This window comes from Coloeus monedula (assembly GCF_965178545.1).
Source record: "Coloeus monedula genome assembly, chromosome: 1".
In the NCBI taxonomy this organism is placed as follows: Eukaryota; Metazoa; Chordata; class Aves; order Passeriformes; family Corvidae; genus Coloeus; species Coloeus monedula.
In genome coordinates, this window is record NC_138781.1 from 119,819,956 (window position 1) to 119,838,214 (window position 18,259).

The following is an 18,259-nucleotide window of genomic DNA, read 5'->3' on the forward strand; positions in this document are numbered from 1 at the left end:
CAAGTCAAACCCAACTTGGCACAAATCTAGAAGCCACCAGAATATTGTCTGTAGTTTTCCTATATTCCTAACTATCCTTTCCAAGAGTAGATCACTGACAACAGATTTTTTTTGGAGATGCTGATGAGCATGCCACTAAATTAGTCACTCTCTGGAAAACTCTTTTCTCTTAAAAAGAAATTATTTTAACAAGTATCTGACAAGAGCTTTCTCATGTGTTTCCTATAAAATAATTCATTGTGCTTGTTTCGGCTGGGTTAGAATTAATTTTGTTTCCAGTGGCTGGTGAGGGGCTGTGTTTTGGGTTTGTGCTGAACACAGTGATGATAATACAGAGATGTTTTCGTTGTTGCTGAGCAGGGCTCACACACAGCCAAGGCCTTCTCTGCTTTTCGTGCTGCCACGCTGGTGAGGAGGCTGGGGGTGCATGGGAGGGTGGGAGGAGACAGAGCCAGGACAGGTGACCCCAGCTGACCAAAGGGATATTCCAGACCAGATGGCATCATGTTCAGTATGTAAAGTGGGGGGAAGAAGGAGGAAGGAGGCACATTTGGAGTGATGCATTAGTCTTCCTAAGTAACCACTCCATGTGCTAGGGCCCTGCTCTCTTGTGGATGGCTGAACACCTCCCTGCCCCATGGGAAGCAGTGAATTAATTCCTTCTTTTGCTCTGCTTGTGTGCATGGCTGTTGCTTTCTCTAGTAAACTTTATCTCAACTCATGAATTTTCTAGCTTTTACCCTTCTCATTCTATCCTTCATCTTGCTCATGAGAGGGTGAGAGAGCAGCTCTGTGGGGCTTGGATACTTGCCTGGGGTTAAACCTCAACAATCATGCATTAACATAAGCATAATCATTTGCAAGACCTAGCAGCAATTTTAGGATAAATTTTCACATTTTTTGAATTTAAAATATTTTAGTACTAACAGACACAGGGGTCTGCATGTTTCTTGCTTCAGTCTGTGTTTTTCAATCATCTCCTCTGTGTATTTTTAATACTTTTTATTTAATAAGTGTAACAAATTATTTTATTCAGGCATGATAGTATAACTTTACCAATCCAATTAAACCTGGAATACAGGAGTGATCAGATTAATATCACAATTAAGGTAAATTAAGAGCTAAAACTAATGGTATTCAATCATCAAATTAGTCCAATAGGTAATAAAATAAAATTGTAGTGTTGACACTAACTTTAATTTTTTGATTTAGCTAAGGAAAACATGAAGAGGAGCCTCTTTTTCCTGGAGTTCTGCATTCCATTTAGAATTTCAGCCATTCCAATGTATTTGCTCTGCTCTAAATTCACTAGTAGCTGATGACCTTGACCCCTTGTGTAGCTATACAAGTGTAGCTATTCAAGTGCCTCTTTCAGATTTTTTCCTTAATATCATTGTTTCATTTTCCCATTTCACGTGATAATTTAAGAATGATAATGCAGATGTGATGATTAAATGGTGCACTGTAGCAGTTTTTGACAAACATGACCTTTCATTCTAGAAGTTATGGAGTAATTCAGTGATAGGACTATGATTTTTAGGAGACTGTTAAAGGTATAGTTCACAAACATACATGCTTTCATATTCACATGTATATACATTAATGAAAAATGAGAAAAAAAGCTGAACAAATTTAAAATTTTTCTGTTTCTGGGGATTCTTTTAAAAGTGGATGGTCATATATCATCTGCAATTTTAAGCTCAATATTTAAGCTTATGCTGTGTCTTATTAAGGTGCAAGCTGGCTAGGCTCATCTTTGTGACATAAATCTTTCATCAGTTCTTCAGCTGGAAAACCTGACCAGGAAAGAAACTGTGACAGGTGGAGCAAGAGAAGTGCTATTCTCTGTTTCATCTCTGCATGAACCTTTAAGGGTTGCTGCCCTCTTGCTCTGGCAGAGCAACTTCAGTGTGGATTATGTTAGGAAGACTTCTCAGGACTCAAGTGTTTTCATCGTTATTGCTACCCAGTCCCTTCAAAAACATCTTTATATCTTTAAATCATCACAAATAACACTAGATTTTAACAGTTAACAACCCCAGTAGAAATGAGATGGTAATTCATAAATCTATAAAGCAAAAAATGTGGAAAGTCTCTGTGCCAAGAATTTAATGTCTGTTTTTCTGCTGATGAAACATGAAATAGGTGTGACACTCACAAAAACCCAGAATCACATATTGTGAAAGTGTTTAATGTCTGACATATCACAATTTTCTTTAGGAATCTTACTTCAGTGCTCTAAACATCATAAAAATATTGTGGCCTTCTAACTGATAGAGAATATCAGAACTTATTTCAACATAGTTTTATTTAATATTTTTCCTTAAATTCAATTACTTCTATTGAAACTAGTCCTACAAGTTAATCCAAATCTGGAACCAAGTTTGTCATCCTTTCCTAAGAGATTCTTTCTGTGATGCTCATTTCTGCCCTTCTCATTCCCTGTATTTCATCCCTGAGATGGTAGCCCTTGGAGTCTATTTTGTTGAGAGTAAGATATGTTTAAAATAAATTCCCTGTAGATCATTAAACATCAATTTCGGGAAAGCAGCTGATAGCTCTGTGTGGGCAAAGAGATAGTTTAGCTGTAAATTGCAGAGCCACAAAGGGAATAAATACTTCTTAATAAAGGCATTTAGCATGTTTAAACTTGTCATCTCTGGTTCTGTTGGTATTTATTGAATTAATAAAAAAATCCTGGTTTTCTTCTCACTTTTGTCTTTCAAAATACATGGATAATTTAGTTACACAGTTCTGTTTCCATATGACTTTTTGAGTCTGAATTTTTCAGGTGGATATTTTTGAAGTGGAAGCAGTAGATATTGGTATTCTGCAAAGGATGGTTGTTGAAAAAGGGAGAGGCTCTGACTGGCTTCTGGAGAACATTATTGTGAAAGAGTCATCATCTTCAGGGACAGAAACATTGTTTATTGCTCAAACACGGATTGAAGACAGACGTGATGGAAAAAGATCTGCCTCAATAACTCCGAATGCCACAGGTCAACCCTATCTTCAAACTACCCTCTGCTAAGAAATTCATGCCAAACTGGAGAATGCAGCTATATGATTTGCTTCTACAAACAAGTTATGGTTTAAAATAACAAGTGTGTCTGAACACTTCATGTTTTAGTATCACTTAATAGCCACTATTTGCCAGAGGATAATTTCTGCTTTGTAATTCCAGATTTTCAGTGATGTAAATGGCAAAAAATTTGTACTATTCCTTTTTACAGATTCCTGCCTCTCCAAGTATTCTACACTTGCACACTATCTTTTAAGCTTGTAATACCAATTACTTTCTAGGCCGAGTGAAAATGAGGTAAAAAGTAAGGAAAACTCTGTTTAAGCAGTGGAGAAAATATCTCCATTGTATTCAAGATGACTGATTTACGTTATTTATGCTACACTGTTTGGACAGCATTTGCCAGAAGCTGGATACACTTCTGACTGACACCATGTGAGAAATCAGGTCACAAAGGAGCAGTTTTGACCCCACTGCCTGTGGCTCTTTTTCAAGACAGGAAGGGAATGTACACCCTTCCTCCCTGCATGATGGTTTCAATCCAAGCATGGATTTCAATACAATCTGGTGTGCAAGCTGGGAGGAACACAGCACGCTCCAACCAGATCAGTAGGCACCAAAGCCCAAAAGGTATCTCTAACACAGATGTATTTATTTTCCTGCCTCACAGAGAAGTTAATTGACAGTATAGATGAGTCCTTGGATTACAAAACATGTTCTAGGTTTTTTCTTCCTAAACCCCAGGGCATTTGCTGGCACTTGTTCAGCAATAGCCTCTTGAGACTGAAGAAGATTCCAGTTCCATCCATTTCCTCTGCTTTATCATCTCTACCTTTTGATCATTCGAAAACAGAAAGAAAAGGAGGAAATTGTTAATGTGCAAAAGCAAATAATTTCAGCTCTGGTTTAGTTTGTGTGTTGGGACTTTTCTGAAAAAAAAATAGGAATATTTAGTTCTGTTTCTACTAGACTTCATTGATCTGGACAAATGTTCCTGTGAGTTTCTTTATACAATAATTGGCAAATCCAATGTTAATTACGAACTCAAAAGAAGTCTTCTTATTTTTGGTCCAGGTCACTACCTAATGTTTACAAGCAGCTTGGATCTATACCAAATCCCGATGAAATCAGTGGGGACTAATATCTGTGGGAGGAACATCAGCCCCTAGAACAGGCATTAAAGACATCCAATTAGTGCTCATTCATCCAGAGCATATATTGTACAAATGAAACATAAATGCTTTAAAATGAAAAATACTTGAATCTTCATGTTACAACAATGTTCCTAGTAAAGAGTCAGTCCTAGAGTCAGTTCATGTAATAGGATGATATTTAGGAGATGATGCTCAAATAGAAGATCATATTTTACATTTCCTAGTTAAATCTAAATGATATAATAGTCAGTCGACTGCCTCACTAGACATGAATACAGACCTTTGTTATCATATAGACACTGTTCTACAAAAATATTAATTTGATCTTTTTTTAATTAGAAGTTCAGGAGAGGAGGACCACATCTGCCTGGCCTTTAGGAAGAGAGCAAATGAATTCAGGTATAGCTCTGTCATTACATTGACTGCTCTATTAATCAGTTCTGAAATAATAATGTGAGAATATTTTCATCACAATGTGTCATTAAACTTACTAGTACTGACAATGATTTCCCATTTGTAATTGTAAAAAATAGCAATAAACTTAGGGAGGTGCTCAATACCCAGGTGACATGCTTATAAAATAATGTTCTCTATGTAGAACAAGGCATGTCTTAGAAATTTTATATCAGATAGCTTTGTTAATATATGAAAACAGAAACATCCTTATTTTTTTCCTTTTTATTTCCCTTATTTTATTTGTTCAGAAGGCAGATGGAGGATTTATTTCACAAAACATCAAGAAACAAAATCAGAATTTGAAAAGTTGTCAGAAAATATATCCAAGATGGTTATGGTTTTTTATGGAAGCAACAGCAAGTCAAATCCAGTTTCCATGGAAAACAAAGTGGAACATCAGACTGAGAACCAAGTAACATATGATGTAAAATAATATATGGATTTGCCTTTATTTAATCTTTCTTTGAGTTTCCTTTTAAAGATAGATATTCATGCAGTGCTGTAAATATTGGAGGTATTATTGATAAATATTCAAGAAAATCAGAACTGAAGTTTTCAGTTGTGTGCCAGACTTCATTTTTAATTACTGGCTTTCTCAAGTTCATGATGATCAAGCATATTATTTTTTTCCCTAACAAATAGTCATAGTTAATAATGCATATAATTTTAAACGGCATTAACATTACTTATTCACATTAGAAATCATTGTCGTATGTAATTTGAATTTGATAGAGCAATTGCAACGAATGCCCCTAGAGGATAAAGCTAAAATGTCCTTAAGAGCCTACAGTCAATCTGGTTCTGCTGCTTTTGAACTGAAAGGGACTTTTAGCACCAAGACTGATGCAAATGGGTCCAGCACTGTGCTGACTCCTTTAGCACAAACTTCCTCTCCTCCTGTAAACCACCTATGCTTTTATCTGTTTATCTCTGTTCGGATGCTAACTCATTGTTGATTCCTAGATACATTTGCCATCTGATTTGGGAGTGCTTTATAAAGTGAGACTTGATCTCCAGAGTTTGGAAAACAACATATCCCAGTTGTCTCTTCGTCACTTTAAAGTACAGAACACATCAACCCTGGATACCTTTAATCTCACCTTAAATAAAACACTTCCTCTTTCTCCTAATGGAGACAGATGGATTGAATTCCCTATACAGTGGCCATTAAAAGAAGCAATTTCTGGTAGGTATAAATCTACTTCAAAGCAGTAGAGTGGTTCAGGAGGTTAACATGTCCTAGTATTACAGTAGAAACCTTTACCAGAACAGAAATTTTTATTGTCTTTATTTAATGATTCATAAAGACTGGATAAGAATTTAAAATGTATGAAGGAAAATACTACCTACTCAGCTTAATTTCTGTACCATAAAGTGGGAAATGCAATATTCATTTGATTGCACAGAAACATTCTTATACGCTACAAAGAACAGTTCATAAGAAATATCCTTCTCTTGCAATATTGTAATATTTCTATTCTCTTTTGTTTAGTCCTCAGCTGCTCATATTACTGACATTAACAACATGATTTTTTATAGCTCATTTACTATTAAGCGATTTTGTTGTTTGTTTGCACATTCCAAACAAATATTCTCAGTAAATAACAGCTCAAAACTACATATAAGCTTCAGCTTTATTACCTTTATACACTCCAAATATTTATGCCTCCTAAAATTAGCTCAACAATTTTTATATTTGTCACCCTGGTTAAGTAAAATAAAAGAAATCCTTTCACCTAAAATCCACCCTATTCTGTAATGTGATGCTTACTGAATGCTGCCATATGATGGAACAACTACTAACTTAATTAACAGACCAAATAATGATACTTAATATTCAAATAATTTGTGCCTGGGTTTCATGCAGAAAAAAAATTAATTATTTGGGTAAAAAATAAGTCAGCTCATCTAATATGAGCTGAAGTAGGCATAAAATGAACTACCCCTACACACTTTGGGTGAGAACTTCTGTCCCGGTTTCAATGAGGCGTTTGAATGCATCCAAAAGTAAATATGTGAATAATCTCACTGGAAGTAATAGAGATTGAGGTTTGGGGTTTTTTTGCATATTGTGGCTGCAATCGAAAATATAAAATTTGTACCTAGGCTTTAGATTTTATATTGCTTAGAGGTGTTATTTTCACTTGACCAGTATGGGTACAGAACTGGGCTCAATGGCTTTCTTCTCCTACACACAAGATTGAAACAAAGAGGGCCTTCAGATTAACATAAAGCACATGAGTGCACTCCTTGCAAAGGACTGGTCACTGTCAAGTGCAGAAGTATTCAGGATACAGGCACAAGCACCCAGAAATGAGGAGAGAAAGATGCAGCATGGGTGATAAAGGGGCAGTGAGAGTGCAGTCCTTATGACCTTGGGTCTATCACTGACTTCTTGGTTGAAAAAATAACTTCCCCATTCTTTGCTTTTCTTTTTTTTCCTTCTTTTTGGTAATATTTTTATTCTTTGCAAATATTCTGAAATCAAGAGATAAAAAATCACAAACAAGGAATAGGTATTATATGACCTATATATTAGGTAAAAGAACAAACAAAAGAAACAGCTAATTTCTGTGGTTTTTATTTTTTCCACCCATGTTTTAAATGTCTTCAAGGAGGAATTTGTAACCAGTGAAGAAAAAAAAACTAGGACAGCGATTCCCCCAGATCTTTGCCATTAATGTCCAAGAGAGCTTTAAGCAGCTCCACAGCAGGTGGTACACATGGAGTTCAAAGTGCTCTTTACACACAAACTTACTTGCAATTTATTGTGAAAAATAGATATGCTTTTTGACAGCTTTCTAAATCTAATTTATTTTCTCCCTTTTCTCACCTAAAAGCAAAACCAGTATTGTATTAATTGGAATGGAAAGCAGCTAATCACACTCACCATAACCAAAAGCCATGTGATGTTAAATTTCAGATACAGCTCTGTCATTCACAGAGTGCCTTAATATTTTATCTCAGTTACATTTTCCTTTTTTAAAAAAATTTTCTGCTTAGGATTGTGATGAAGCATATGCTAATGGCTAATTGAAGCCATTGAAACGCAGTTGATAGAGTACAGACCCTCGAGATCTGGCAGTGCACAGGTGCCTTTGGGTGTATTAATGAGCAGAGGCCTCCAGCTGAGTATATACATAAATAGTTTCCCTTTACTGTACCTTCCTTTGAGATGCTTACACCTCAGGAATCTCCAGGGATGACAGGGTGCTGTCTCTCTGCTCTCACACACAGGGCTGTTCAGAACGTCGATTTTGCACTACTGTAGTTTTTAAGGCAAAACAATTAAATATTGGAAAGGTGAAATAAAAAACTATTATGCCACTTTCAAGCTGATTTTTTCCACAAATTTAACGGACAACCATAATTCACATTGATATTATGAAATAATTAGAATTTTATGAAATTAATGGAGTTGTAACATTGGTATGTTTTACCCTTACTGTATGTAATTCCCTTTCAGAGATTTCTTTAATCTTTCCCCTTTCCAATCTATTCAGTACACTAGAGAGATAAAAGCTTGGTTGTTACACTTGTCCTATGATGATCAGATCGCACTACCTGAACAAAAACCACGATTTAAGCATTTTAGTCCTCTACCCTTGCCTACATTTATCTCCCTCTACTGCCCTTCTTTGTACCATGTTGGTGCTACTCCCTGTAGGATCTGACCCAAAGTTCGCGAATGCAGCCTCTACTTGACTCCAGTGTATCAGGGCCATCATGAGGCAACAGATCTAACTTGCTTTGCCTGGACTCACCTGGGACCTCCAGCCATGATGGGCAGAGGATGTCCAGGTCAGATCATGCCTGAGCTACATCATATGTGCGTCTTTCCCTAGCTCTCTCTGCCCTCTGCTCCTGCACAGACTTTGGACCTGTGCTGTAGCCTTATTTTCAGTCCTTCTCTGGCCCTTTCTCCTTCTTCTCCCATCCATCTCAATTACCAGGATGGATCCCAGGTCTTTTTCACTACTTGCTGCATCTGGAACTGTTGACAGCTCTGCCTGGCCCACGCAGATGCTGCAGAACCTGGTCAGAGAGGGCACTGCCTGGGCTGGGGTTGTGCTCGGCTCCTGCCTTGTCCACTCTTGTGGGGCAGGTCCGCTCTTTCTGCTCTTTGACACAGCAAACCAAGAATCAATCCTTCCAAATGCAATCCCTTCATTTTTGTTTTGGGCTGGTCCAGCCTTACTTCTCAAGTTTCACATCTGGGAGCTGGTGGCAAAACAATCACAAGACAAAATTTAGGAAAAAATTTCAAAAATTTTGACTTTTACTATCATTTTCAAGTGTTTGAATTTTAATTACATCTGACTGTACAATGTCATTTTGTCAAGTAGCTGTGCAAGGTTATGGCCCAGTCTTAACAAGATCTCTTTTTGGTTGATATTGCAGTGGTTGCATATCATCTAAAAATAATTTCAAGAAATATTTTGAATGAGAGAAATGTAGTGCATAGAACTGCATGTATATATGGTACTCATGGTGACACAGGGGACAGATCCCTTCTCCAGTCATCACAGAATGTACAGCAGGGAGAGAAAAACAAGGTACTCTGTCTTAAAGTATTGTAAAATTTACCTTTTAATCCATTCTTGTACTTCCTACATGTTATTTTTAAATTTTCCCATGCAGTTAAGTAACATGGTTTAATATTACATTACTGATTAATTTTATTTTAGTCATTTCTAGTTATCGTGGATGCTCTCGACTTGGGACAACTGGAAAAAATTGTTCTTTCGATTATCAATAAAACGCGTAAAATATTTTTTACTTTCTAAAGTAAGTGATGTAAATCACAGAGATAGCCTCCTGTTAAAGGCAATGAAGTCACTGCCAGAGTTAAATCCTAATTAATTCCTTTTGGCTATTTTTGCTAAAGGGTAATATTTTATAAAGCAAAATCCTGCATTTTGACAAATTAGAATCCTCGGATCTAAAGGTTATAACATTATTGCATCAAGAAAGTAACTCTTCCTTTACATACAAGAAGAAAGAACAGAAAATTAATTTGAATAATTATATTCTGCACTTAATACATGTTCTACTAATAAGTTATCTAGGAGAATAATTATAACTCAAGTAAGAAATTGGTATTGTTTAATTTTCCTTCTGTAATTCAATTATTTTCACTGTTTTCCCCACCTATTCTGTTGTTTCCCAGTGAAATTCAGAGGGAAATTTTACTTCTGTTTGGCAGTCAGCAAGTTTTGTCACTGAACTTCTTTAAAATTTCCTTGACCTTAACATCTCTTTGCTTTATCTGTAGGATGGCTATCATGCTACTAATTCAAAAAATTAATTATAAAGTTTTTTGAAGTCCCTTAATGAAATTTGCTATATAATTGCAAATCATTACTATGTATCACACTTGACCATTTTCAGACAGTGTCCTAGGGAAACAAGGGTTCTACATTTGCACTTATATCTGTCTTTTTTTTTTTGTATGCCCATCTGTAGGCTCCTCATAAAAACCTTTTAGACGCACCACCTGATTTCAACCAAGTATGTAAGGATGTAAGGTGCCATTCGGGCAATAAGCATGTCTGTACTCCTTGGCTGGTCAGAACATCCCGCACAGGCTGCCTTGGTCACTCCCAGGGGGATACATGGTTGAGCTGCAGTTACTCTAGAGGGGAAGGGAAGGAGAGGGACAGCCCTGCCATGCTGCTGCAGGGAGCCAGGCGTGCAGCTCACTGCTTTTGTTTCCCACAGCTTCAGTTGTGAAAGTTAACTACAGCCATCTGTCTGACTGACAGTCACTGAATGTGGCAATTGTGTGTTGCCAAAGGGCACCACAGAGAGCGTGACAGGCAAGATTTTCCATTCGGGTTTGAAAACACAATTCAAGGGGAGACACTGGGCTCATTGCCTCTGTGTGTGTTACGAAGAGAGGATTGGGCAGATGTATAAGAGATATATCTTCCAAAGGAGTTACTTAGATGATACACCACTTCAGAGGAGTAAGGGTGTCCATATTGTAACTAGACTTGTTTGAAACATGACTAGTTTGGACCAAGGCTTTGAACCAAAAATCCCAAACCCCATAAAATCTCTCTAATGTTTAAAGTCAGATGTACCCTGCAAGACTGATCATCCCAGGCAATGTTCTCTAGTGCATTTATGCTTTCATTCCTTATCAGAGGAAGTTTTTAAGATCAGATGTTTCAAGGTCCCTTCCTCAATCTTCTGACTCGCTCCATGTACTATCTTGGCAGGTCATGAGTGTAACAAAATGTCCTGGATTCCTCCACAGAAGCCTGATTATATCCTATTGATATGGATAGTAGTAGAAGAAATTTGAATGCAGTTTGTTGAACAGGGCTGAAGCGACAAATAATAGAAGAGAAGGTAAAATGAATAGTCTTCATGACTAACTAGTGGCAAGAGATTCAGGCCGTGTAGCTGAAGCCCCCAGCAGAAAATTCAAAAAGGTGTGTAAGTCAGAGAGCAACCTTTCCCAAACAGCAGAGGGATACAGTGAGCTGCTGAACTCCCTTCCCACCTACCGCCGAATGAGATCCTCTTTGTGCAGCACGTGGAATAGAGCTCCAGTCCTCTTGCCAACCAGTCACCGAGGAGGAAGCATCAGACGTGTATTTCTGCTCTCCCTTCTCAAATGTGCCCGCCTGAGTCATGCTGAATCTTTTCTGCATGTCTGTTCAAGGACAGTGAGGACAACACTCCTTTGCTTCTTTAATACAAAGGAAATGCTTACTTCTAAATTTCTAAGTTGAGGTTTATAAATAGGAACAAAATTAAGAATCTTGTAGTCATTCCAGCACATTTAACTCAGTCGTTGGCATTCATAAATTAACCAAAAAATGAAGTTTTAATATAGTAAGAATGACACCATTATACCAACAACAGTCTACCTAATTTCTTGTCATGCAATGCAACATTTTCACTATACTCTCTTTCCTTCGTTGCAGACTGCAAACTGGAGGTTAAAAAATTGCACGTGCAAGAAGCTGCAAAGGAGCATCCTACCTATGTATTTGAAGTGAATAAGTAATATTATATAAAGCTAGTACTATTTTTTTAAAGCATAATAGTTGAAAACACTGAGCAGACACTGAATCAAAGTAACTGCCATAGAATGATTCTGTCAGTAGATATTTTAAAAATATGCCCATCTTTAACTGTTCCACATAAATTCATAGGATTTTTTCCATCTAATATATTATTTACTTATCACAAAAACATATGTGGTTCTGTTTTTCAGAGAATTTTCTGTGAGTGCAAATAAGCCTGAAATACAGAGAGAAATCCCAGGATCTTTTGTTATTAGAGGAGAGAAACAAATGAATGACATAGATAGCAACTTGAATAAAGAAGGAAGTCAAGTAAAAAATTTGACAGAGTATACTATTAAAGTGTCCACAGGTGACAAAAGGGGAGCAGGGACTGATGCCAATGTATATATTTTATTTGGGAATGAGGACAAATCTGAGGTATTTCAACTCTCTCAGTCACTGGAGCATCAAAACCCCTTTGGAAGAGGAAAGGTGAGTACACAGATTTTATGGGTTGTGTTCATTTCTGTACTGGAAAAGCAAATATTAAATCTATGCAACTTCTTTAGAAAACTTGAGGCATTTATTGTGTTTTCCACATCACTACAAGAGGTATAGTCTCAGCTCTCCATGCGTTTTGCGTTTTCACCGGAGTAGCCAAAGGGGCATTTTACTTCTATTGTATCTAGCTGTCTCTGTTGCTCTTCTGTCTCTTCTGTATGTGAACTATCCTGTGCTGTTGTGCAAACTTTGAATATTGTTCATGAGAACACATCAGTCTCTTACATCCCATCATTTTACCTTGCCATGGAAACTGGTGCTGTGAGCCTCCCTGAATGTATAAGCCTATAACCAGATAAAATGGAATCATACACATCAGCCTGATTCTGATATCCATCATGCTTTAGGCTGTTATTCAGAGACCCTTAGTTCAGATACAGATGTTCGCATAAGAATGCAGATTCTCTGCATAATGTCCTAGTACCTCAGCTGGATGTTCTCCTAATTTAATAAACATATTGCTCTGGCAAAGGAATTGCTCCATTTGGTCACCACCTCTACAATGGAGTACAATGATGGTTACCCTTAAGGAAAACAGAAATATATATATATTCTCTGTAACTTTCTCATGTGGATTTACTGAAAGGTAATGACTAAATAATTAGAACTCCAGTGAAAATATAGTCCTTAGGAGATCTGCCTCATTATCTCCAGCAATATTAAACATCTTTTTCCCTGGAGTTGGTCTAAGTTTCTTCAGCCAGGATATCTGTGAGATAAAGATATTTACCCATGAATTGTCTTCCCTACTGAGGAGGAAAATAAATCTAGTTAGCTACAGGCACAAGGAGCAAGTAAAAAAGTGTCTTGAGCAGTACTTCCTTTTGCCTGGTACTACACAGGAGGTGTCATTACCGTTCAAAAAAGAAGAGTAGATACATAGAAATCCCGTCAGCAATCCAGATAAGTCGATGGGTAGCTAGTGATGAAAAAAGGTCTTAGGAAAAAAGCATCTCTTTTAAAAAATCTGAAATATGAAATAATGTAATATTTTGAATTAAAGTATATCATATTTGAGAGGAATAATTGTTAATGTAGTAAAAGCCTTTAACTTTTATGTTCCTGAATTTTTATTTATGTATCATATACTAAAAACATTTTAGAAGACTATATCAGTCGAGAATTCACGAGACAAAAAATGTTTTTATGGTAGATGAAAGTCAAGAAAGGGGTAGGGATTGTCATACTATAAGTTGAAAAGTGAATCTTTTGTGTTTAAACTGAGATCTAGTAGAAGAGGATCTATGCCACACATCTTTGGTAAGGAAAATAAACCACATTAGGGGTTCACTTATTCTGGATTTCTACTATTACACTTGAATTGGTCCCAGAACTGACCTGGACAAATTTGTAAGCTTCCAAACATTGGTATAATATTTTTAATAAATGTATTTTAATAATAAAGGTTGATGCATTCAACATTAAGACAAAAAAATTAAGCAGCTTATGTTCAGTTGAAATTGGCCACGATGGGAAAGGATTAGGTAAGTATTCTGTGTTCGATAGCCTTGCAAATGTCTTCTGCTTAAGGATCTGCCTGACATTTGGAAAGGTGTTTGAAGTCACACTAGTGCTACAGCTGGCTAATACAAATCTGTGTACAGATGAGATCAGCTTCACTGCCCTTGCTTTCACGCCCTCTATCACATTTCCCTTGACTATGCCGTGATTTTTTTTCTAACAGAGATCTAGTTAACATAAACCTCAGATAGTTTTATCCTTCAAGCATTGCTCAGCCAAAATAGTTATTAGATGTCTCAAGACAGGATTGAATTTTCAAACTGCAGGCTAAACTTTGATTTGAGCAAATTTGGGGACTCTGGTCAAGGCATGCTGTAGCTCCCTCTCACACACATAGATCTCTTCCTCTTGTGAAAGTCTGAGAACACAAGTGTGCACCAGGTCCTGGCTTGATGTTAAGTTAGAATGTGGTTATAGTACATAGCCACACATGATGATGGAAAGTATTTCTGTGTACGCTAACCTCTAAACCCTGAATTTTACATAAAAATAAAACAGGAGATTAGGGCATATAATCTTTTGACCTTACATTTAATAGTGCTAAAAACCCCTAGGGATATACAGTTATCAAGATATATACAGATATATAGAGATCTACAAATACATAAACTGAATTTGCAGGGAACATATAACTTGAGTGAAAAAGGTCTGATTGTATTAAGATATTCTAGTCAGGTGAAGTTTGCTTAACCCATCTCAAAGAAACAGGTTTAGGTTTAATAAAATCTGATTAATCTAAGTTCACGAGGCATAAAAAAGTGGCAAAGGGTTTATCATTTCTAGGATGAACCAAGAAAAATTCTGCAAATAGCAATTCCTATTTGGAAAATGTTGAACAGCTTTTTTTTCCCCTAACTATCCAGTCATGCTGTATATTTCATGGTGTTGAAAACTCAGACAGAAAAAACACCAAACCTGTTGAAATATCTATTATAAACAAGATTGTCCTGCTGATTTTCAACTTATTTGTGATAACTGCTACACACACACACACAGTTCAGCTTAGATGTGATCTGGGAGGGGAAATCCACACTGACAGACTTTCAATACTCTGAGAGTTGCACAGAAGACTTCAGGGGAAATAATAGGTGGAACTTTTATTTCCTGGGTCCTGAACTATCAACAAGTTGTTATTTTTCCTCTCTGTGTCCTGATCAACATCACATAGCCACTAATAGTGCCTTCCTAGCACAGCTGGTGTGTGTTGATTCATCTCATACACGACTACCTTTATTTCTCTGAAATCACCTCCAAGTGTCTTCTGTTACATCAGCTGTCATCCCCACAAGCTTCCTCAAATGTTACACCTCTTTGAGATGTTTCATCTGTTTGCTAATATTTCCTAGCTACCTCTAGATTTCTCCATACCTGGAGATTTCAGTGAGGTCTGCTGGAGTTTTGTCAATAAAGGATGAAGCATCAGATTTTAATCTTCTCAAGAGAGCAAACTTGCCTTTCTATTCTTTTGTAAAGTGCCGTGTAAATTTGAGAGACTGTAAAATTTTATTGCTGATAATCTTGACTCTGATTTAGAGATTTCATGAAAGGTCATCTATTCCAAGTAGAGTCTATGATATATTAAACCATTCATAAGATTTCATTAAAAGAGTTTCAAAAGTACTTCACAATATCAATAAATGAATCTTGCGAATTGAAGGTGGAATACCTAGACACCTTCATGGCCTACTTAGCCCACCTATTTTTTTGAAAATGTCATGGAAAAACAAGAAACATTGATGTACCTTTAAATTTTATCCAAACTGACACAATTTGCAAACATTTTTATATTACAATTCTAGCCTACTTGCAAATAAAAATATTTTTATTGGTTTTAGCCTACTTAGTACTTTGTCCAAATATTTGAAAACCAAAATAATTAGATAGGATGTAGTTCTTTATCTCTAGGACACGCAAAGAATGCCAAAAGGTTGTCAGCTACTAGCAGTATGATCCTAATTAGTTTTAAAATGTTGTCATTAAGTAGTTGCATTGGCAAACACAGCTAAAGATACCAGCACATATATTGTATATACAAAATAAAGTTTTGGTTTCAAAATATTAATATCTAAATATTCTATGAAATAAAATTCTATATCACAAGAATGAATGTATTGCTTCACACAGCAAAATAGGAGATTAAAGTAGAACATTTAATATCTTCTTAAAGCTGAAACAAATATGACTGTTGGCCTAAATGAAAATGCTATTTTGAATCATGACTGTTGGAAAAATAGGGATATGAGGAGCATTCAGTTTCACCACTTGGTTTACAGCCATAGCAATATATTAATTAGAAAAGAGTAGTAGAATGCCCACTAGGGGTGCATTTTGAGTGCATTTCCAAGTACCACAAAGGGCAAAATGGGTTTTCAAGAATGTATTTAATACTACCATGCACTCTGTTTCATTTGTCTTACTGCCTGTTCTATCCAATATAGAAAAATAAGTTAAGCTGTAACAGAAATCTTCCATTACACTTTCTGACAAAAACATCAAAGACCTTCCCTTTAAAACTGAGAGAAGTTGGTAGTAATTTGAATCATCTGTGTTTCAGTTTTATTATTGATGTTGAATATATTTGGAAGTACTGAACCACACGGGGTTTGGGAAATGAAATTAGAAACCTTTCTTATGCTCTATTTGTGTTTTGGTTATATTAAATTTGCTCTTTCTTTTCCTTCTACAGCAAGTGCCTGGTTTCTAGAAAAGTGGAAATCACAGATGCAGCTAGGAATTCAGTGCATTGCTTCAACTGTAACAGGTCAGTAGATCAGTCCATCATCACTCTGCACATGCTGTTTTCTTTTTCACAACTTTCTCAGTTGGTTCTGTCTAGTTTTCTAAGACAGTAATGATTTGGGTTTTTTACAATGTTATGTTTCTATCAGTCCCTCCCCAATGACTTTTGAACCCTTTGGCCAACATGAAACTAACTTGTCAGAAGAATTGGTAGAGGAAGACACTAGATTTTTCCAAGCAATTAAAACTGGATAATTGTAGGAGGGAGAGACATAATTTAATGCTTTTGCCAAGAAACAGTATTCATACATATTTTCAAGAGGTAGAAGGGGTCTGGTGAACCATTATACAAGAATTAGTGCATAAGTAGCTCTGGCAAATATATCAGGGGTAAGCAAACAGGCATGGAAGGGAATCAGAAAGGAGGATGCTGGGATAAGGCAGCATAGATTCAAAACTCGAGGAAAAAATTGTGTATTTTATTGAGCACAGGCAATATTAAAACATTAGAATCCTTCTGTTTCAATGTTTGCTTAATATGGGCCCAAGATAAATTCAGCAAATAGGATAAAGATAACACAAAACTTTATATAATGTAATGTAGAAGTATAATAATCTAAATTTAGAAATGTATTTGGGTTCTGGGTTGCTGGGGTAAAGGGCTTCTAATATAAAAAAAAGATGATGTACTTCAGTCTGCATCAAACTGAAACAATACAGCTTCAAAAATTGAAAATTAAATGGAAGGGTGTATTTGGCCTGACTCTTCACTACAATATATAGTTCACACCTTGAAGAACTTCAGAATAAATAACTAATGCAAGCATATTCATGTCCTCCCAAGTGGAAATTAGTTTTTTAATGCATCTGGAGAACACACAAGTGTGAAAATGTATGTTTCCTGAATCTAGAAAGAGGAATGTTACCTGGTAATCTGAAAACAGAAATGGTAGCCAAGAATATTTCATTTTATCCTTTCCCTTTATATTTCTGTAAACTTGACAATTAATGGGAACCAAATCCCAGCTCCTGTACCCAAAAAAAGTAACTTTTTAAGTTCTTGGATACTCAGTTGGACTCTACAGTCTAAATCATGAGAATGTGAGGCTGTTACTGACCTCAACAACATTAAACTTATTCCAACAACATTAAACTTCCCATTATTCAACTTCCTCCAAATGCATGATCAGGTGCTCTCTAATCTTCTAGATATCTAAATTTAAGTTAGTGGGCATGAAGAAAAGTTCTTAAACCACAATATCACTCAGGTGTGCAACAAAATCCATGATGGGGTTTTCAGTTGGTGCCACTTCACCTCTTTTGCTTGTAAGAGTTCTCAGACCACATCAGTCAGAGGAAGATTCTTGAAGAAGACAGATTGCAGTAAACATTTTTTTCCCCTGGAAATTTGGTTTTTTCAATTTTATTTAAAATGATATAGTAAAAGCACAGAGGTATATAAGAGACTGACACAAAAACTTGAGTCACATCATTGATGTGGGGGAGTGAGTGGCACAGATTGATTCTCCATGCTGCTGACAAGGACATTTAACTGGGGCCTTGGTGGGTGCAGAGCTATGTGCCTACCTTGAAGTACACCTACTCACTCAAAATGGAAGTAATGTAGTAGGAGAGTTTAGGAGGTTAACCCTGGAGCACTCAGTGACCCAGAGGCTATGGGGTACTCCTCAGATAGAGGAGACTCTAAGTTCATGGCCCTCTTCCAGCTGAGACATGAAGCTCCTCATGGAGCTCCTCATCTCACGGCCTACTGAGTGAACGGG

At 36.5% G+C, this 18,259-nt stretch overlaps 1 protein-coding gene across 1 annotated transcript in view; it reads left to right on the top strand.

The window, feature by feature from the left end:
• The window catches only part of RP1 (RP1 axonemal microtubule associated), a gene marked incomplete at its 3' end in the record, with an annotated part of 163,329 nt that overhangs the window by 144,110 nt on the left and 960 nt on the right, over nt 1-18,259 (top strand). The window contains 7 exon segments of the mRNA XM_082284668.1: nt 2,792-2,999; nt 4,881-5,056; nt 5,596-5,818; nt 11,571-11,649; nt 11,864-12,146; nt 13,621-13,699; nt 16,423-16,497. Coding sequence (XP_082140794.1) covers nt 2,792-2,999; nt 4,881-5,056; nt 5,596-5,818; nt 11,571-11,649; nt 11,864-12,146; nt 13,621-13,699; nt 16,423-16,497 — 1,123 coding nt within the window.